This window comes from Rhododendron vialii, chromosome 3a, assembly GCF_030253575.1.
Source record: "Rhododendron vialii isolate Sample 1 chromosome 3a, ASM3025357v1".
Taxonomy (NCBI): Eukaryota; Viridiplantae; Streptophyta; class Magnoliopsida; order Ericales; family Ericaceae; genus Rhododendron; species Rhododendron vialii.
This window is the reverse complement of record NC_080559.1, coordinates 34766861-34788295: the sequence shown is the minus strand read 5'-3', so window position 1 is coordinate 34788295 and position 21435 is coordinate 34766861. Positions and strand designations below refer to the sequence as shown.

Genomic DNA, 21435 nt, shown 5'->3' with positions numbered 1-21435 from the left:
TTTATTGGTGACATATCACATAGTATTCAAAGATGTCACTGGCCAAAATATTACTCATTTCGTTCTAAATTGAGAGTCTCTTTTAGAGATTTCAACTATTTAAGGGGACATGTAATGATTACACCTACAATGCCTATCATTTCCATCATTACTCATATATTCTACTTAATTTATAACACTCATATTCACTTGTAAAAGACACTTTTGGAAAATCATCAAATTTTTTCTTCTATTTTTAAAAAATGATTATCATTTTAGAACAATCCAAAATAGAATAATGGACTCTAAAATTGAAATGGATGAAGTATTGTAATTACTCCTCCCTCAAAAGTCAACCAAATAGGGGATGCTTTTGAATAATAATTGCTCATCCCTCGGAAAGTATCCCAAACTGGAGATATTCTGATGAGTAATACGGTAGTATTACTCCTCCCTCAGAGAGAATTACAGTGCACAGATTTGGTCTCACGCCAATGGCTCAAGTCATTTACTGACGTGCTATTGGTACAGATTTTAAAATCTGCGAGTACAAAACTTTTTTGACCCATTTTGGATTTCTTTTTTAAATGATCGGAATCGTTTATTTTATCTAAAATATTTTGCTTACAGACCCTAAAAAAATAAGCTCAATCCTATTTCGATTAGAACATCTACGAAACTTTCCATTTTGTCCCATAATTTAGGCTTGAATTCTGGGACGAAATGCAACATTTCGTAGACGCCCTAAATGATATGGGATTATGCTTATTTTTTTCAAGGATCCTAAACAAAGTTTTTTAAACCAAATGAGCGGTTCCGATTATTTTTTTAGAATCCGAAATGAGCCCAAAAGGGCTATTGTACGTGCTGGTACAGATTTAATCTGCACCATTAACCTTTCTATTTTTTCAAAATTATTTTCCAAGTATTGTACGTAAAAGATTAGCTTAATGAATAATCCAATGTTCTAATCTTTTCGTTATGTAAGATCCTGAATTCTAAATGAAAAATTAGAAACTTAGATTATGTAGTTATAGTTTTCCAAATTTTTCACAAGACTATTCGACAATTGTGCTTATTCACACATACAAAAACGACACAGATCGGAAAAAAAATTTGTGGAGCCCACACAAATCTGAGCCGTTCATTCAAAGTAAAACATTTTTTCGAAGGCCATCAGCTCAATCCGATTTCTATAAATACTCGATCCAATCATCTAACTTTTCATTCAAATGTCAAGATAATAAAAAGTTAGATGATTAGATCGAGCGCCGCCCTTGAAAAAGTAATTTTACATTTAATGAACGGCTCGAATTGTTTGTGTGAAATCCGTAGTGAACCCCGCGCAAAATCTGTGTGCGATCTGTGTCATTTTTGTCTGTGTCACCAGAATTATTGTACCGTATAAAATAAGCCGTGACCGGTATCCATAGTGGAACTGTTCAGAAAGTTTCCCAAAATGGGGATTTTTTCTATTAATTGTTTTTTTTTTGGAGAAAGAAATGGGGATGTTAAAAATCTTTGATCTTATCACCAAAAGTGTACTACTGCTGCTACTACTACTACAGTAGTACAAGTTTTGGATTCCTCTGGATCAACAATACTCTTCAGTACATTATGGGGTAGAGTTGCATCAGAGCCGATCTTTTCGACAGTTTAAAGTAAAAATTAAAAATAGAATTTCTTTTATTGGACTATAATACAGTCAGAGATAAAAAAGTAGGAGGGACTCTTACAATTCAAAATTTTTTAAAGACTTAAAGCGACTGCGACACATGTTTTAGCTCAGGGTCGACTCTGAGTTGCATGTGGAAAGAAAGGAAGGACTGCTTCCAAATCAAGTGTATGTACCTACCTGTCTTTGGCGTAACTCCAGATTAGAGTTCGTGTATCTCTCTCCTTGTTATTGTCTCTCTTTTTCTTTTTCTTTTTCAAATGGATCAACGTTTAGGTCAGTTTGCACGCACGCACCTCAATTAATTTCAAAACCCTGAAGGTAACGGCCGAGTATAACCTCCAGTAGCCCAAAAGTTTGGAATGATTGATCTCCATGAGATTTGAACATGCGATCTCGCACTTATACTCTAAACGGTCTTGCTATTGTCAGCTCACTGGGCTGACGATAAACATACTAAAAGACAAGAAAAATACATATTTCTGTGCACTTTTTACATCTTTTAATACACATTCACACACCTACTATCGTCAGGCCAATGGGCTGATTTTAGAATTTTCCTTTTAAAAGCAATTAGTAAGCCATATGAAATGAAGAAAAGTATAAAGAATAATTTAATAAAAGGTCGTATTAATATCACTTGGCTTGGAATATAAAGGTTGGTTAATCAGCGTGGAAGTCTACCATTGGGGGGAAAAAAATACTCTCAGTAGTTTGTTTTCTGAAAGCAATCAAATAACGAAATAATAATATAAAATTATTTCTTAAAATAGCTATGTAATTTCAGCCAATGAAACAATTTTAGTAAAATTAAACTGTCTCATGAATGCCTGAGCGATCGCAACAAAAACTCAAATTTCGCTGAGTTATAAGATGAACCAAACGAGTTCTGCATCAAGAAAATTATACGGCACGCACACATCACTTAGACGGGTTTTTATAAATTGATGCAGCAAACTCTTGTGAGGATTTTTATATTTCTGGTCATCCCTTAGTCTAGTCAGGAGGGAGAGGTCATCAAGGGATCGTGCATGCACTTCATTCTATAATTTGGAATTGTTGTAGTGATAATAAAAAAAAAAAAAGGACAATAAAAAGGAAAGGGACATGACCTTTAATATGGAAATTACGCAAACAAAAAGTCCAAGAATACAACTTTAAAACACATTTGTTTCCAGCATTGATGAATGCGTGAAGACTCGTGAGAATCCAACAATTTTCGACACAATCGTATCTAAAATTGTATTTTAAAATTGTGTCTGTAGCAGTATTACTAAAAGACTGGTACATAGACTGCACTTGGAAGCAGTCTTTCCTAGATGAGAAATTGAAAACCGAATCAACTGGTCAAACAAACCAAACCGAGCTATTATTATTTGATATGATTTGATTTGTTTTGTAAAACATCCAAACCGAAATGTCCAATTTGGTTTAAGAAATGTCTGAATCGAACCAAACTAAACCATTTACACTTCTACTTCTAGGAGTGCCGGAGTGGAGTGCTCCTAAAGTATCACCACATGTTGCTCTACGAGCCTCTATATATCATCACAAATTCACATGGATCCATGTATACACTTAGTCCAAAATCCCACGTGAATGTGTGGCAGTAGGGGTTATTGAAGCATCACGTGCATGCGGGGTGCTCCAAAGGGCTGGTTGGGAAAGGACACCAAAATGACTGATGTTTTGAATTTCATTTACTCCTATTAGTTTTTCAATCAACAAATTATTAGTACTATGAGAATCATAATAACAGGGTTGATATTTGTGGGTAAAACTAATAAATTTATAGGAGTAATAGTAAAGTAGTACTAACACGCATTTCTCTTCAATTCCCACTCTTTTTTTCCATTGTAACTCAGAAAGGTGGTCCTTGACAGAGCTCAATGAAAAAAAATGATCCATGTAGCCGATCCAAATTGATTGGGACATAAGGCTCGGTTTGGTAACTCAGAAAGGTACTTCGTCAGTCCATTTTTGTTTTTTTTCAATTTTCAGCATGCGTGTCATTGGTAAATTAATTACATTTTTTTATCTATAATATTTATACGATTTTAAATACCGTTTTGTAAGTGGCAAAGGAGGAGGAAGATATTGCCGAGAAGGAGGAGGGTGAGATTGCTGAGATTGAGGAGAGAGAATTTGCTGAGATGGAGGATGGGGACCCGGGGACCCTGCCGAGCGGGTGCCGAGCGGCCAATCCGGCCGTTCATGTCAAAATCGACGGCCTAGATCGAAACATCTTTTCCTTTTCCTTTTCTTTTTTTTTAAATCCATTCGGTATCTTTGCATCCGGGCCGTCCAAAACACTTTTGGACGGTCGAGATGCGCTCGGAACCCCTGCCGAACACTCCTGCTTGGCAGGGTCTCCCAGTCCGGAGGGGAGGATGATGCCTCTCTTTCTGTGGAGTTTTAATCATTTGTTTCCTTTGCTTGTTTTCTGCTTTTGTGCAAGGCTTTGCGCAGGTTTTGCAGTTCTTGTTTGATTCTGTTCTGGGTAGTTTTAGCGAGCGCGTTGGTTTTGGTTGTGTTTCTGTTGCGCGCAGGCTGGGCTTTTGGTTGGGTTTTGAGGTGTTTGGTAGTCACGTTTTGGGTGTTTTCTTTATGGTGGTCCTTTTTGTTAAAATTGGCATATTGCCGTCCTATTTAGATTCTTGAGTGTCAACTATCGTTCTGTCTTTAGTTCGTTTAATCTTTGTATGTCACCCATGGTTAATAAATTTCTTTTGCCAAAAACAGAATAGGAGTCATACAAATTTGATGAGTTTAAATAGTTTCTCTCAGTACAAATCCAACTAGTTGGCCCATTGTGAAAATCCACATTATCAACAAAAGGACTATTCTCAAAAGGCGTAATAAATAAAGGGAAATCGACGGCCAATGACATGTTTTGATAATTAATATCCGCTAAGGACATTTTCAGCATTAACAATTGTTCTTAGCATGTTCTTGGAGGGTATTAATTATCAAAATACGTCATTGGCCGTCATTTTCCCATAAATAAAAGGGTTGTAAAATAGTACACTGATGCGCGATTAGCAGAAATAACTAGCCCAATAATTCTCATTATTGGAGTAGAGTAAAAATGAAATGAGACTCTGAAGTCAACCCATAATTTAATTGTCGGATCGCTTTTTCACCATCTCTCCTAAAATCAATTGGTGTTATCAATTAAGTCTTTTATGACATTCTGTCGGATTGTTTTTTCACCATCTCTCCTAAAATCAATTGGTGTTATCAATTAAGTCTTTTATGACATTCGACATCACACCCGCAAGTCTATTTTTAGAGCGGTCGCAGGGAGTGGTATTGTGTAACCAAATTCATGGGGGCAATCCGAGCCCAACACTAATGATTAGCATAAAAGGACAATAATAGCCCAATAATTCTCATTATTCGGCCGATAGAGAGGACTCATTGGTTCTTTTCAAAAAAAAAAAAGAACACACTGGTTTGGCCGTTAGAGCAAAACGGAAGACAGCATTTTAGGTCCGAAAACTGGGTTTTGGGTTATAGAGGTCAATTTTTTGGATGAATTTTCTTCTCTTTATATACGCATTTTTAAGAATTCCTAGTTTTCAGTACATCCATCCGTGAAAGGCCTCAAAAAATAAAATCATGCCAAACAAAGCTGACCATTATTTTGAATCACTATTCTCCCGCTACAAAGTACAAACCAAGATAAACCTATGTCTCATAATTCACATGCGTATGCATGCACGGAAGCGTAAAACGTGAAAACGTCTTTGAAACACGTCCCAAACTTTCAAAATTCGTAAGAGCGAGGACTAAGAGCAGAAGCGTAGAGTAATTTGAAGGATTACGTGACTAAGCAATAGACGACTCTAAATCACTATAACTACCAGTCGTCGAGCTGATGTCTCAAGCCCGACATCAGGATTAGAAGCAGCCCAACCTAAAGAACCCGAAGGCTGCATCAGTAAGTTTAGGCCCAATGGGTTGTCCAATTGGGCTAAACAGCCCAATAAGAGCAGAGCCTAAGTTGTCAATGTTGTTTCAACTTCAGCTTCAAGAAAGAGAAAGACAGCTTCAAGAAAGAGAAAGACACCTCTCTCTCTCTCTCATGGCACTAGAAGGCTACGCCCCGCAGAACCCAGAAAAAGTGTACACCGATGTCCTGTCGGAAGCTAGACAAGCTTGCTACAAGGTATTATCCCATTACTTTCCAGTAACTGTGTATTTACTTGTGTTTTTATACTTGTACACCTTAAAATAACGCTAGAAACCTAATACTAATTATCTTTGAAACTTTCGATACCCACAAGGCTCGTGACGAATTCTACGCGTGTTTGGAGAGGGAATCGAACAAGAAGCCAACCGAAATCGCCACCGTCGGACTGCTCTACCCCGTGGAATGCAAGAAATGCAGGGACAAATTCGTCAACCAATGTCGATCCACTTGGGTAAAATCTTCGAATTTTGATGAATACAATAAGACTGTGATCACTTTTGGATACCATATCAATTTTGTCTTTGAACGGCTATCAATTGTCTTTCGTGCATTGGTAATAGTGATACGTAGCAGGGATCGGGAGTTGTGATCGTGAATTTCTTAAAATTATTTATGGCGACAGAGCACTTGAGGCTGCCGTAGCAGTCACGTATTGCCGCTGTAGGGGCCATGGGGCCATGAAGCGGAAAGAAATGATTAATGATACGCATCGGGAATCAGCCGATACAAGTGCAAATTTTAGGAAGCACCGGTATAGCGAGGTATAGTCATAGTTGTCAAGGGCGAGAGGCGCACCGGGGGACAAAGTCCTATTGGGGCCTAAACAAGAGGTGCAAGGCGAGGCGCGGTGCGCGTCTTTTCGAAGCGAGGTGCACCTATGCGGAAAAAAATGGGGAAAATAGCACACCTATATTCATATGAATTACAAACACAAGTACAACACTTGTTATCCAAACCCTAAAATCTCTACTGTACAGCACTTGTAATCCACCAGTAATCCAAACCCAAATTCTTCATTGCCTCAAATTTACAAAGCACAATCGAACATTTGAGGAAGAAGAAGATGATGGACTCTTTTGTTTACAAAAAGATTAGATTTTTACCTTGTGTGTATGTGATTGAAGTCAATCGAGAGAGAGGGGAGAAAGATGAAGCACTAGCGTCGATTGTCAATACCAAAGTGAAACGAGTTGGAGATTGGGTCGAGATAGAGACTGGGAGAGAGAGGTCGATTGAAGTCGATCGAGATAGACCCACAATCCCCTGTTTGCTTCTTTTGCTGCTGCTGTTCGATAGGGATCCCTGTTTCTCTTCGTTTGCTTCTGTAAAATAGAGAGAAACTAACGCCGGAAAGGTTTATTGTTTATCCTAATCTTTGATCCAACGTTTGTGATTAAAATTGAAAGAGTCGCGCGCCTCTGCGCCTTTCGCACAGTTGTGCACCTTTTGCGACTTGTTTGTGCTTCTTTCAACATGCGTCGCCTTACCTCATGCGAGTCGCAGCTTCTGCACCTTGCACCTAAATGCGCGCCTTTGACAACCATGGGTGTAGTGGTATCAGAGGACCGAAAAAGCGCTTTGCGACCAATATTTAACTCCATAACCCCACCTATCATGTTTCTTGTTCTTTCCGATGCAGAAATTACAACTCACGTGGTATCCTAAACATAGTTACCAAATGTGGTCATCGTATCATTTATATGTTGGTTTTGATTTTCTCTTATGTTGTTGCAGCTTGGGGTGTTAATTCTTGGGCATTTGCGTGTATTTTAATTCGTACAGGTGAAGCATTTTGATAGGCAGTATGCGTCGAAGAAGAAGAGGCTTTTGGATGACAATGAGTCCAGAAGAGGTCCGTTGTCACTTCCACAGCCTTACACTTTCAAACCCAGTAGTTGATTCATTGGTTTATACGAATAGACATGTGGCTGTTGTTGAAAAATTATTTCTTGGCTTGGCATATTGATGAATTCCAATTGTAAAGTGAATAAGTTTTGGATTGAGTTATTTGGGCTCTACGGCTGATTTCGTATATGGAAATGTTAGGATGTGCTTTACTGAGTGAGTAGTTATGGTACATTTGTTGAAGGTGAAACCGTGAAATAAATCATGAGTATTTTTAATTGTTGATTTCACGTTCAGGCAAATCCAAACTTAATAGTTGTATCAGTTGCTTATTGATTTGTTTTGGGAGTTCTTAAGTTAGGCTGTGGCTTCATTGGGCTAGGTTGGTACATTTTGCTAGGGGTAGGAACTTGGCCCCTGTGGAAGAGGGAACTGAAATCTTTTTGTTGGTTATCCAATTCCTGGAAACCTGCTGGGTGGTTTTATTGCTTTGAATGTTCTCTATTTCATCTTTGATTTTACTTCCCAATCGATTGGTAAAGCTTTGTTTGGTTTGATATGTGCATCTGCATATGGTTTGTGTACACCATCTGCTGGAAGAGTACACTACATGGGGGCATTTATTTCTCTAGATGTTGATTTCCTACGATCTCATTATCGTTTGTTATTTAGATAAGTGACGTACAGTTTCTTTTGGCCATGGTTTGGATATTCAACCAAGGTCAAACGTTCATGAAATTACGGTTGTTGAACCATGTATAACAGGAAGCAACTTTAAATCATGAGTATGAGGACATAAGAGACATCTTTTCCAAGATACAAAGAAGGAATTTTCTATGATGAAATTTCTCTTAGGGAGGTAGAAATATAATACGCCAACCCTATGTTGTTTGGAACAAAAATCATTCAGATTGGAGGAACGAGAATAGAAACGTGATATTTCAGGTAGGATGACCAAGCTTTTTGTATTTTACTGCTAAAGTTTCTATATCTCTAGACTGTAGATTTGGATAGGAAAAAGTTTGGGATTACTGGGGATCGCTAAATTTATTTTTTTGGAACGTATTCACACCACATTGGAACTTGCTTTCGAGAAGTTGTAATTGTTGCATGACCAACTTTGATCCTTGGGTTATTGAAGATAGAATGTTAACAAAATTTGATCTTGTTCGTGAGATGTTCATTGAAATTTTTAGTGGAACCATTGACTGCAAGTGAAGATTTAAACGAATTCCGTTGGATGACATTTCAATAATATTTTGATAATGTGCGAAAAATAGGGGAGGGGGCTGGGCACGAGACATGCCAATCTCTACTGGTGAGTCCAAGCAGTCACTATTGAAGTGCCATAATGATAATTCTGATTGGCAAACCCTGAGTGATATGTTTGATCTTGAGTTTTCTATTCTACCAAGTCAGTAATGATTGCGTCATTTTTCCATGAATGTTTACATCTGGATACACTAAGGTGTTTTTTCTGCTTCTAAAAGCTCATTTAACCTTTAAGTGTGAGGATCCATTGCTGGAAAGCCTACAATGTTTTGGTCAGTCTTTTGGAAACTTGCATTGAACTGCAGTAGTTTCTGAAGCTTCCATTGAGCATCAACTCCTGGGATCCTTAATTTTCTTGGATCTTTAATTCCAATGTTCTTGCTTATGTGTTAGGAGTATATGTCAACCAAGACTTTTCAAAAAAATGTCAACCAAGACTTTTTACAGTACTGATTCTACTGAATTTGCAACTACCTGCGTACTCTTTTTTTTTTTTTGTTCAATTTCCTTGGTGCATTTTATGTATGGCTGGGTGAAAGGTTTACCGTCGACTTGCTTGAGATATTGTATTGACCAGTCTCTTAATGTTCCCATGTGCTTTTGAACACTTGTGTGATTATATCAAGTACCAGTGATTATAACTCTACCATCCAATCACTTAATGTTCCCATGTTCTTTTGAACACTTGTGTGATTATATCAAGTACCAGTGATTATAACTCTACCATCCAATCACTTGTGTGATTATAACTCTCTCTCTCTCTCTCTCTCTCTCTCTCTCTCTATATATATATATATATATATATATATATATATATATATATATATATGTGTGTGTGTGTGTGTGTGTGTGTGTGTGTGTGTGTGTTTTACTTACTGTGGTATCTATTTTTCTAGGGACTTGATGTCTTAAATTTCATACCTACTATTCATTTAGAGTCTTTAGACTATTCTTGGAATGTCTATGGATGCCTCCATCTTTATCAATTTGACTTACTTTTTACTTTATATGAAGAAGTAGCTCCCTTCGAATGCTTGTCTTATTCAATCATAGATTACGTGTCTAGTGTGATCATCTTTATCTTTAGAACATTGATTGCTATAGGAAAGATAAGTGTTTACTTTGGGGTTATAATACTCATAATGGAAGAGAAGGTGCATTTTCATAATCACAGCATATAAAATACAGCAAGAAAGCGTGTAGTTTTGAGACTACGGACTTGTTTGCCCTTACATTAGAACACCACAGGCTTTGCCTAAATGGGTGTCGGATTCGTGTTGGACACATGTCTGTTGCCGTTGAATGTTGGTTATGCCTGGATACCTGTCAGACACGCCACGAGGCCTGTCCTAATGTTTTCTTGTTCGTCACAATTGAACGACACGCCTTGGACTCTCGTGTAGTCTTGTACACTATCTAGATGCGGTGTCTGATGCTCTAGGGAGTATTTGATTTATTTCCATATCCATGTCAGTATCCATATCTCTATTCATGCTTATTAGGCTTCCAGGTTTGTTTCAGCACAATTCTTGCAATTTGCATATTGGTTTTAGGAGCAAAGAGTTTTCAAGGTTTAGGTGCGTACGTGGGACGTATACTTTGGGGTAGGAATTAGGTTTTAAAGCTGCTTTGACTGAACTTGAGCTGAACCATTAGCCACACCCACTTTTATCCTTAGTTGCTACCCACTCATCATTCCCAATCCTCACCTTCAAATCTCTACCATCTCCTGTATTTCATGTCTCTTCACCTAACAGTAGGATTATAGAATTGATGATGGCCAGATGTGAGCATAATTTAACCCTTCTAATAGAAAATATCGAGTGGTCCTTTCGATAAACTATGATATTATCTTCCTTGTGCAGTATTTAAGGAATTCTTGTTTCCTGGCTTTCTGGGTGGGTCTTGCAACTAAGAAAACCTTGCGGAAACGCAACTTATGTATATTGTAGATAAGGACCTTTTCTTTGATATAATAAAAATATATATAACTTTGGAGACTCTTTTTTTCCAAATGGATTAATTTGCACCCATTTGCCTGTTTCATCATCTCATCACTTGTATGGGGTAAAAACACCAACTTTTGATCTTTAGTAAAGCTTAAAGTACGCTGGGTTGGAGGATTGCTGTTAACATAACGTCTTGCACAGCAATGTGCACAATATGCTACTGCGTCTTTATTTCGTTGGCTATTCAACAAGATGCTATTTTCGTCTCCCCAAATTTCTCAATAGAGACGTTGGTGTTTTTTTTCTTCTTATTTTTCCCGTCAAGTGAGGACGATAATGTCAAACACGGGATCTAGTTTGTCGAAGAATATACTGTTATCATATTTTGGGAAGAGTCCAAGTGAGAGTGTCAACTGGGCTAAGCCCTAATTGTCTCATTTGACGCGATGAATTTTCAGAAAAGATGATATACTATGAACAGAATCATTTTTACCATTCACCTAATATGAACACTTTCGAGTCTCCATCAGAGTGAACTGGTCTAAGACTTAATTTGACTATTGTCTCCACTAGTTGACTATCGATGTGAACCTATTCCATTTGAATCACAAGCAAACATTTCACTCCAAAACAAATTTGATTTTTTAAACACGTTTTTCTTTTTTGTTTGAATCTTTTCCTGAATTTTGTCATCTTTCTTGTTGGGTCAATTACCAAATACTGATTGCTGGTTGGGAAAAAGAAAGAAGATGCGAGAATGAGCTTCCACCAATTAAAATAAGTAAATAAGTATTTATTTTTTAAATTAATAGTGATGTATTGTGAAAGAATTACATGTCTCGTAAAACAGAAAATAAGCACTTAAAAAATAAGAACCGTAGCGGAACGGATCCTTAGTTTTAACTGATTGTACAAGAGTGTCTTTAGGCTGCTGATTTTGCCACTCTTTTTTTTGTTAACGCCACTTCCCTTCAAGTGTATTTTTAATGCAAAAATACACTTGCAGTGGAGTGGTGTTAACAAAAAAGGGAGTTGCAAAATCATTTCCCTATCTTTATTGTCGGAATTGTATGTATCTTTCTTTCTTCGCAGGAAGTGTAATTTTGTTCACCTTCCTTAAAAGATGGTGAACATTACCTTCCTTTCTATTGGTTAAAATAGTGTAGATCCCACCACAAAGTGATGTCATGTTTACCATACAATATACTTTTTAGTAAGCATGATATCACTTTATGGTGGAATTCACACCATTTCAACGGAAGAGGGTAATGTTCACCCTCCGAAGGGTAATGTTCACTCACCTCATGCACGAAACCAACTCTCAGAGTTCAATTTTATTCACCCAGTCCCCCCCTAAGTAAACATTATCCTCACTTGCGATTGTCTTAAACAATGAGTGGTTTTTCTTTTGGGAGTTAAAGCTCTGGATTACACTATTTTAGCCAATCAATTCAATGGGCGATGTTCATCCGCTTGCGAGGTGGGTGAGCAAAATTAAACTTATCTATGATTTCTATAATTTATTAGTATTTAGTAATCTTAATCATTCTCGTCGCTGAAGATTTGTTGGTCGTTGATTTAGGCATATATGACTTTAGAGTCGCGGAAGATTTTTTGATTGTTGATTTAGGTTTAAACGCACAAATGAACCGAAACATCCGGTTATTAAAAAAACACCTTAATCCCCTGGTAGTAGCTCCGGGCAAGGCTCATAAAACAAAAGTTAATCTCATACTGTATTTGATGAGATCATAAAGTTCTTTGCAAATGATAACAATAAACATAAACAAGATTTACCCATTTTAAGTAAAAATAAACAAAAAAATAAACAAAAAAGAAGGGAAAAAGGAACACGAGTCGAGTTCTAAAAGTTCTAAAAGTGAATCCGGCGTCGTTTCCAAAAAACCCTACGGGCGTTGAAAGTTGAAAAGCTGAAACTCTCCTTTTCTCTTTTTCCTTTTCCCTTTACTCGTTAGATTTAAATTTCCACGGACTTGTCTCCATCACAAATTTCTTTCTTTTACCGAGTAACCAAACAAACGGAGCCGTTACGTCAGTGCCAGGTCAACGCAGCCATTCACGGCTTGGAGACGGAGGCGGCGTCTTTAACGGAACCGTCTGCCCCACCGCCGTTGCCCATGGCGGCGGAGCTAACAGTCAAGGCGGAAATGCTGGGGGAGGAGGGCCCACCGAAGCCGTCGTTTCCTCCTGCTCCTCCGTTGGATCCGAGGAGTGGGTGGTGGTTGTTGGGGATCATGGGGTTGCGAGAGTGACACGTGGCGGTGGAGATGGCGTTGGCGAGGGAAATGGGCATGAGGCAGAGGCCTTTCCCTTGTAGGTACTGCATGGCGGACCCCATGTCCTCTTCCATCAGCTTCGCCACCTGGTGCTCCGTCACCGTCATGGTGGTCTCGTTGTTGGTCGACGCCGACGCCGACGCCGCTTGGGTTCCGTTGGTGGTCTTCCCTCCGGCTGTTAGTGCTGTACAGTCACCGCCTCCCTACAAGACAAAAGTAGAGAGAGAGAGAGAGAGAGAAAAGTGGAGAGTGGGGAAGTGGGTGAGCAAGCGTGCTGCTTTTGATTCGTCGTGTTGTGCTGATTAGAGAATTGAAAAAAAACTTGGATGAAAAAGACATTGTGGGGTTGTCTGGTTTCTAGACTTCTTTCATGTTTTTTTGCCCCCCCTCTGTTTCTTTTTATGGAAAGCTCAAAGCATAAGAGAAAGAAAGACATTCAGTATTGGTTTTGGTTTGGTTAATTATTGTTAGTACTTTGTTTCTTAGCTAATTTTCCGATTTAAAATTTAAGTAAATAAGCAGGACACAAGATAAGCAGAAGTCAACAAGGATACGAGAAAGATGGCAAAAACAAGCAAAAGTTAAGTTGGAGAAAACTACTAGTGTTTAGCTACGAAAAGACAAAAGCACAACTACTGAGTTTTTTTAATAATCGGATGTGCGGGCTCGCTTGCGTGCGCCGCGTCTAATTTTAAGACTTTGAAGATAACGACCTACCAAACCCTCTAATAGTCCTAAGGTTTGAAAATGTTTGATCTACGTGAGATTTGAATATGCGACATCGTGAAAGATGATCACTTATTTGCTTTTTTATACCCAAATAGCCAAACTTCTTAGGGCTAAAGCACAACTAATACCACAGTTGCCTATTTTTATATGAACAGAGAGATAACAAATTTTGGCCAAAATAACATTAATTTACAAGATAAACTCCAGTGGCTACATCTAGCTAACTAAAAGTTGTAAGTCGACAGCGTGTAAGCAAGAGCCAAAAACCAAATTTTTTTTAAAAAAAAATTTAGTTCCTTGTAACGTTTCAAATATTTATAAAAGTTTTGGTATTAACAGCAACAGTTTAAACATTATCCATTTTTCTTATTGTTTTCAATTACAGTTTTGACGGTCACAAAAATTATTTTGGCATTAGCAACAGCCAACAATAAACATAGAATCGGATCCCAAAAAAAAACAAACAATAAACATAGAATAGCAAGTGACTCTATTTTTGGAGAAATTTGTGCCGGGAGGGTATCACGTCACCCGGCTGACGTGGTATCCGAGCAACACATCTGGACTGTCCAAAAGTATATTAGACGGTTCAAATTGAAACACTCTCTCTCCTCTTTTTCTCTATTTTTCTCTTTCCAAATCCGAGCCGTCCAAAACAAAAATAGACAGCCTGGATGTGCCGAGTAGACAACACGCGGTACCTGCTCGGCACTGAAAAATTTTCTCCTAGGTGTAGGCAAAATTGTAGGCGTACATAGATGCAGGTGTGTAGAAATGGGTAAAAATTGTACTTAATTTACCTCGGAGGACATATCAGCAACAAGCGGTGCAACAGCTGCAGCACCCCCCAACCTGCTCATACTCAGAACCTGACCACCAGAGAAGGACCAAGAAAAGGAGTTTTAATAGAGTAACCAAAACTGACCAATTAACTGGGAAGCCGTTTCTTGAGATATAGAGTACTTGTTTTTAATATACGATTAAACTTTTTCGCCCATGAAATTTGTCAACCCAATGGAATCGTTTACGTTTTCTATGTTGAAACAAAAACATTTTGGATCTGTTGGAGTATTATACTACTAATGTACAGAGAGAGAGAGAGAGCATACTTTGACTTGGAGCTGGAGGAATTTCACATAGTCGATGATCTCATCAAGCATTGAAGCCTTGTCCGTCTGTCATTCCATTAAACCCACCAAGGCGATAAGCTCATTTACTATTAGTCAATTACTACAAAAAAAAAAAAAATACTACAATTTAAGTAAAACTCAGATTAAAGAAATAATAAGAAATAAACATACGTAACTTCCCATTGGCAGAAAAAAAGAAATTATCATCTTTACTTGGATCCCCTTTTTTCTTTTTACCCGTTTTGATGAAGGCTCGGATCCTATTATTATCTGTGTCCCAATATTATTTGAAGAAACACGGAATTCATGCGAGCAATATCGGTACACATACTAAAAGTTGAACCAGCCAAATAGCCCAATTATTAAGTTCTGTATCCCAATTTCATTTGAAGAACCGTGGAGTTCATCAAAGCAATATCGATACACATACTAGAAGTTGAACAAGCCAAATAGTCAAATCATTGAGAATGAATCAAAATAAATCGAGATGGATATAAGTTGACCTGAACATTTGGATAATTTCAGCCGAAAAACAAATGAACACCTCATAAATAGGACACTAAACACAAACTAACAGCCCTTTTGGATGGTGAGAAATGGCAAGGTAAGAAATAAAAATTCGTTTCTCAACGATTCTTGTCATTTTTGGTGAAATTGGGTGGAAATTGGGAGGAGCCAATAAAAATATTCTATTTTTGTATTTTTCTTTCCATTTATCACCAAAATACCTCATCAAAATGAGTGATTTGGTTAAAAATTACAGTCATTTCTTTCTTTTTCTCATGAAATCACTCCATGGAAAGGGGCCGCAAAATCCTCAATTGTTCTAAATGGGATGTGAAATCACCTTGTTAGCATTGGGTACAAGTTCCTGCAGAGCTTTCATCCTCTCCGCAATTCGCTCTCTCCGTAACTGCCACAAAAAAAATTCAAAGCCCTTGTTATACGTTTCAGTAAAAAGCACAAGAAAACAAAAAACAAAAACCACGCGGAAACAGATGACAGCGAGATCAGATCAGAGGAGAATATTTGGCTTCCTACTCTTTCAGCGATGCTGTGAGGGTCAGTCGCCTGACCCCTCCGTGCCCTCACTCTCTGTCTCGGCTGCCCCACTCCTCCCCCTCCCGCCGGAGTTTGGTTCATCACCCCTGCCGCCGCCGCCCCTCCGTAATTCTGCGCCTGCATCGCTCCTCCCTGTAAATTAGCCCCAAACATTGTACTATAATCAACAATTTACCATCCTACCCACGAGGATACAGACAAGTGCGTACACATATAAAAAATAACAGATGAATATACTATATGGTTACATAATTACTGACCTGAACATGGTGGAAATGTTGTCCAGTACTGAATCCATTATACAGAGCTTGAACTGGACCATCGTCTCCCTGAAATAATGATCAACACAGTTGTTCAGTACTTTGTAAATTCAATATTCAGTCACATAATACGCGTGCGTAAGCTGAAGCGCGATCGTGAAAACGTTTATAAAAACATTTCAAACCACTACTAAAATTCGCGAGTGAAGAAATTGAGAGCGCAAACGCAAATTGAGGGTTGATAACGGGAGCGGATGAAGGATTATTTGAGTAAGGTAACCACGACTAACCGAATGGGGAGATTTGAAGGAGGAACCGTCTGCGACGTCGTCTCCGCTTCCACCTAGACTTAAAGGCATCAAGCCGGATTCACCACCGGAAATCCCACCTCTGGACTGAAACAACAACTGCTGCTGAAGCAACAACGACTTGGCCGCCGCGGCCGCCGGAGAACTCCCTCCGCCGCCGCTGATCTGGTGTTGCCGAAGCTTCGCGGCCAGAATCGCGGACTGGTCGTGATCGAAAGGGAACTGATCGTCGGGCGTGGAGGCGGAGAGGTCCCACGGGGACTTATGGTTTGGTCCGGTGAGGTCGGGCGGCCAGGAGCAGGAGGGGAGGGTGGAGAGCATTTGGTCGAGGAAGTCGTCGTGGGACGGCGTCGCTGGATCGAAGTGTTGAATCTGATTGTTGCTGGTGTCGATCTGTTGTTGTTGGTGGTGTTGTTGAATGGTTTGGAGAGACATTTGGGATTGGTTTAGGACTGATTTCAGGGCTTGCATTTCTCTGCTGCAAGGCTGCATAACTTTTTCCTACGCAAAACAGAACAACATGTTATACATCGGATATGGGTATTGCAGGGAGAAAGAACATGAATTCAATGCATACCTGAGGGGAGAGAGAGAGAGAGAGACTGAAGTATACAAAACTTAAATGAAGAGTCTCTTTCTCTTCTTTTCTCCGGTATCATATGACTTTTGCTCGCTTGTGAAGACTTATATAGAGAGAAAGAGAGTGAGTGAGAGAGAGAGAGAGAGAGAGAGAGAGAGAGAGAGAGAGAGAGAAATACTCGAAATGAAATACATTATTTTCGTTCAAATATTAAGAATTATTGATAGTTTTTTTTTTTTAGTTTTTTGGGGACTTTTTGAGTTCTGTCTTTTATTTAAATTTTTTTTCTGCTTGTTAGTAGTATTGTTTCAATTTTTTTTAGAAAATTAGTTTGTCACATCGAGAAGAATAAAAAAAATTAAAAATTATGACTTTTACCCAAATACTTTTTGTTTTATCTTGGATAATTTCAAAAATATTTGAGTAAAAGTAAAAAAAAAAAAAAAATTACTTGTCCGCTTTCTCTCGTCGAGACAAATCTATAAACCATAAAAATTTGATGTAAAACTAACAAATGTAGAAAAAATAAATAAGGACAATACAACACAAAAACGCCAAAAAGCTAAGAGGAACGGAGCTTAGCGTTTGGATTTTCTCCAATTTTCATTTTGAACTCTATTATAGATCACGACTGTTTATTTTGAGAATAATTTTAATATTTTATGACAATTTGTAGCAGTTAAGAGACCATCTTAATTATAACAGACTCTCAATAAATCAAGTCCGTTAACTATTGGAAAGAGAATTGGAGTATAGATATGGGTTCAAACTTAAATTCGAAGTCCGTTTGATGTGTGCAAGTCTCACAAACATCTCGTGAGGCTCATGTGTTCGGATTCATGTGTATCGGACCTATCCAGCCACATCTAGATTCTATAGCACTAGCATTGTGCTTGTTTGATGCACATGACGACTGAAAAGATATACTATTGTAAAAAAAGAATACAAATGCATGTGTTGCAATGGCGAGAAATTAAGCCATACTAAATAGCTTGAAATGGTCTAAATATGCATATAAACATTCACAAAATAAAAACACATAACTAAAATAGGACATGAAAATTTAAAGAAGCATTAAGACTACCCAAAAAAAAAAAAAAAAACATTGCCATAAATTGAAGTAAAACAAATCCCCGTTAAAAGTGGGAGTGGGAAAAAGTAGTTGGCTAGTTTTTGAATTTTAGTTTACCCCACTCCCCCTGATCTCTCTCTCTCTCTCTCTGTCTCTCAAATTTAAAAAAAAAAAAAAAGATCAAAATTTTGAGAACTTAATACCTCATTCCACTAACAACTTTTTTCGCTTTTTGGATTTTGTATTTATTTGAATTTTTTTCACGTTTGTTAGTTTTGTTCCTTACTTTTTTTGTCAGAAATATATATATATATATAGAGGAATTTTCAAATGAGGGATCCCTCATTTTGTTAAAATGAGGGACTTTCATTTCCCGATCAAAATTTGAAAATCCGAACCGTTCAATGTGTGCAGAACGTAATTTTAAGGGTCGCCGCGAGAAATCAACAAAAAAAATGACCGGGAAGGGCGTCATCCAAGCAGTTTTTTTTGAACCGTTCAATGAAAACTACTCGGATGAAGCCCTTCCCGGTCATTTTTTTTGCTGATTTCTCCCAAATATTTTAAAAAATAACCATTTTTTGGCACACAAAAAAATTGACTTTTTTAAAGGTGGTTATTTCCCAAAATATTTGGATAAAAGTTAAAAAAATTACTTTTCGATTCATCTCGTTGAGACAAATCAACAAGTTACAAAAGTTTGGCGTAAAACCAATCAAAAAAAGACAAATAAGCGCAAGCACACTCTCTTTATTATCTCTCGTGAATGTGGCCCGTGAGGATGTGCTAATATAAAATTAGACATTTAACGAAATCCCACTTTCTTCGTTTGGCGCGTCAAGCCCTTGCTATTTTTGTGGCAAACACCAAAATGGAGTATTTACAGTGAAAAGCCCTAACCATATTTGTTTCAGTTATCTGTTATCAGCGGCTCTATAAAAGAGAAAACTCAACTCAACTCAACTCAACCACTTTCTGCTAATAGAGGGGTTGGAAACACTATTGTGTTTGCACATTTTTAGGATGGGTGGGGATAGTGGGGTTTTGTAGTAGATTACTATTTTGCCCATAATAGTTATTAATGACGCGATAAATGTAGTCGTAAATACTTTATTTTCTAAGGGGCAATTACAGAGCTTCAAAAATTATTATCTCTATTTGATTTAGTCAGCATTATTCTGTGGACCTGATGTCTGTAACAACCAAACTAACCACTCGCTTGGTACAGTCCAGAACACTCGGTTCATGAAAGTGTACGGGGAAAAAAATTGATGGTCGGGTTGTTGAAGAATATGTGGTAGGAAAATCAAAAGGGACGATAAAATATACTACCGGTAGGTTTTTTTTCCTCCCCTTTTCGTTCTAGTATTTCTGAATCTTCCACAAATTCAAGTTCTATACTACTTGTAACGTTCCAAAATCATGCATCATGCATGAATGAATAAATCGCTCTCCTCAGTACTCCACTCTCTTCAAACTGTTGCAAAATCAAAACATACTCTAGGTAAGATATTATGAAATCAGCATATGAAACTACGATATCGTACATTATTTCCAAATCGAGACGCGCATAAATTGAAATTGGTCCGAGCACCTGAGTTATAACTAAAAAAATATCAAGGAGCTCACAACCTTTTCTAAAGGGAGAGCTTGGATAGATAATACTCCTTTTGTTTGACCTCGATTTGCTAAGATCCGACAAAGAATGTTCAACCTTGATTACCATGCCGCAAATTATAGTAGGAAATTAACCCATTGTCACGAGATCCGGGAAAATATTTTACTGTATATTTTAATATCAATTAAGTGATAATTAAAGTCATGAAACCATGTTAGTTCATTCTGAAGTGAAGATGGTCTTAATTGTTTTCTAGGTCCATAGTCACTGTACCATCTAAGATCTCAACGATATATCATAATAAAATGAATGAAAAATAAAGATTCGAGGCAGCCAGCTTAATAACCATAGCTTTTTCTTTTTACCAATATATATATATATATTCTTCTGGGTTTCTAGTTCCTAAAAGGACAAAGAAATTTAGGCACTCTACTTCATAAATTTAAGGATTTGTTTAGAACATGAGAGGGAACGCGATAAATAGAGGAATTAATGTAGGTCCGTCGTTAAGTCACACCAAAGGATTTATAAGGAAATTCTCGAATCGATTTATTTTTTGGGGTTTTACAACTGCCTTATTGTGAGCGGGCGAAGCATGTTGAGCAACACAAGGTAATTCGTTTTACCGAAGTAGTAAAAGAATTCGATACGGCACGCTTCTATTGTCTAAGTAAATATTATATCTGAGTGCAAGATGATGTAGCATTTTTCATGCAGATGTGTTTCGATACTATTCAAAAAATCACGAGAGTCGGGAACACGAATGCTTTTTTGTTATTAATGTCTCTTTTTATTATTATTATTATTGAGGATTTTACACCTAATTCTAATAGCTCAATGTCTGTTGATGCTACAGGGGTTTCCTATCCTACCCCTAGAACTTGTCCTATTTTTAGCTCACTAAATTGACGAATCATGTTTGCAGATAGTAAAAGAGATTGAGACGAAACTAATTGGAATCAGGGGTTGATGGATTTGGGCGTAATCACATAAGTTCCTAGTTTCCCTTTTTCTTGACATGATTTGAGGCCCATAGGTGAGGGGTGTATGTATTATGGGTTACACAGCTAATATTCACCAGCGCATAGAGAGAGAGAGAGAGAGATTAATGGGAGTAGAATATGCATTAGCAAAATAGGGGTCAGGCCGCGTAATTGACTACGATTCGATTTTCGGGGTCACGTGTCAAGAAAATATTTTCTTGTGAATTTTTTAGTCTGGATGCGAATGGTCTGCTTTTGATCAGATCGAGAAAGAGATTAGTCGATGTGTATATAAATTGACCTGAACACCCTTGACACCTAAAAAAAAAAAAACTCATTGACAAAGCTATAAAAGATGTATAGGTAGATGTCCTTGTCTTGTACCAATCACATTCCCACTTTCTCTCAGGTACTGAGAAACTACCTTTACACCTCACCACCTCCACCAATTTTTAATTGGGTAATTTCGCTTTCAATTTCCAAAATCAGAAATGCTAGGGGTATAGCAAATTTCGTACAGAAATCGCGCACAGATTCATTTTGCACCAATCAGATTTCACAAAAATGATCGAAATCGATATACTTTGAATAAAATGAGTGGCTCCGATAATTTTTGTGGGACCCGAGACGGGCGCAAAATAAATTTGTACGCGGCTGCTGTACATGGGTTGTTGTACCTGCAGAACAGCTCTTCGAAAAT

General features: G+C 37.8%; 2 protein-coding genes across 3 annotated transcripts; one reads left to right on the top strand and one right to left on the bottom strand.

Annotated features, from left to right (window-relative positions):
* Positions 1-5682: 5682 nt before the first annotated feature.
* LOC131320321 (uncharacterized) lies at positions 5683-7687 on the top strand. The gene is made up of 3 exons (XM_058350991.1): positions 5683-5825; positions 5944-6081; positions 7413-7687. The coding sequence occupies exons 1-3, from the start codon at positions 5742-5744 to the stop codon at positions 7527-7529; spliced, it is 339 nt and encodes a 112-aa protein (XP_058206974.1). The 5' UTR covers positions 5683-5741; the 3' UTR covers positions 7530-7687.
* A 4721-nt stretch (positions 7688-12408) lies between these two features.
* LOC131320320 (bHLH transcription factor RHL1) lies at positions 12409-17219 on the bottom strand. Of its 2 annotated transcripts, none has more exons than XM_058350990.1 (8): positions 17060-17219; positions 16465-16983; positions 16175-16243; positions 15894-16046; positions 15700-15765; positions 14832-14897; positions 14523-14591; positions 12409-13196 (listed from the first exon to the last, which is right to left on the bottom strand). In XM_058350990.1, exons 2-8 carry the CDS (start codon positions 16972-16974, stop codon positions 12774-12776), a joined length of 1356 nt encoding a protein of 451 aa, XP_058206973.1. In that variant the 5' UTR covers positions 16975-16983; positions 17060-17219; the 3' UTR covers positions 12409-12773. The 2 variants fall into 2 exon arrangements, with proteins under 2 accessions (XP_058206973.1, XP_058206971.1); XM_058350988.1 differs by having other exon boundaries at positions 16465-16976; positions 17060-17135.
* Positions 17220-21435: the final 4216 nt, after the last annotated feature.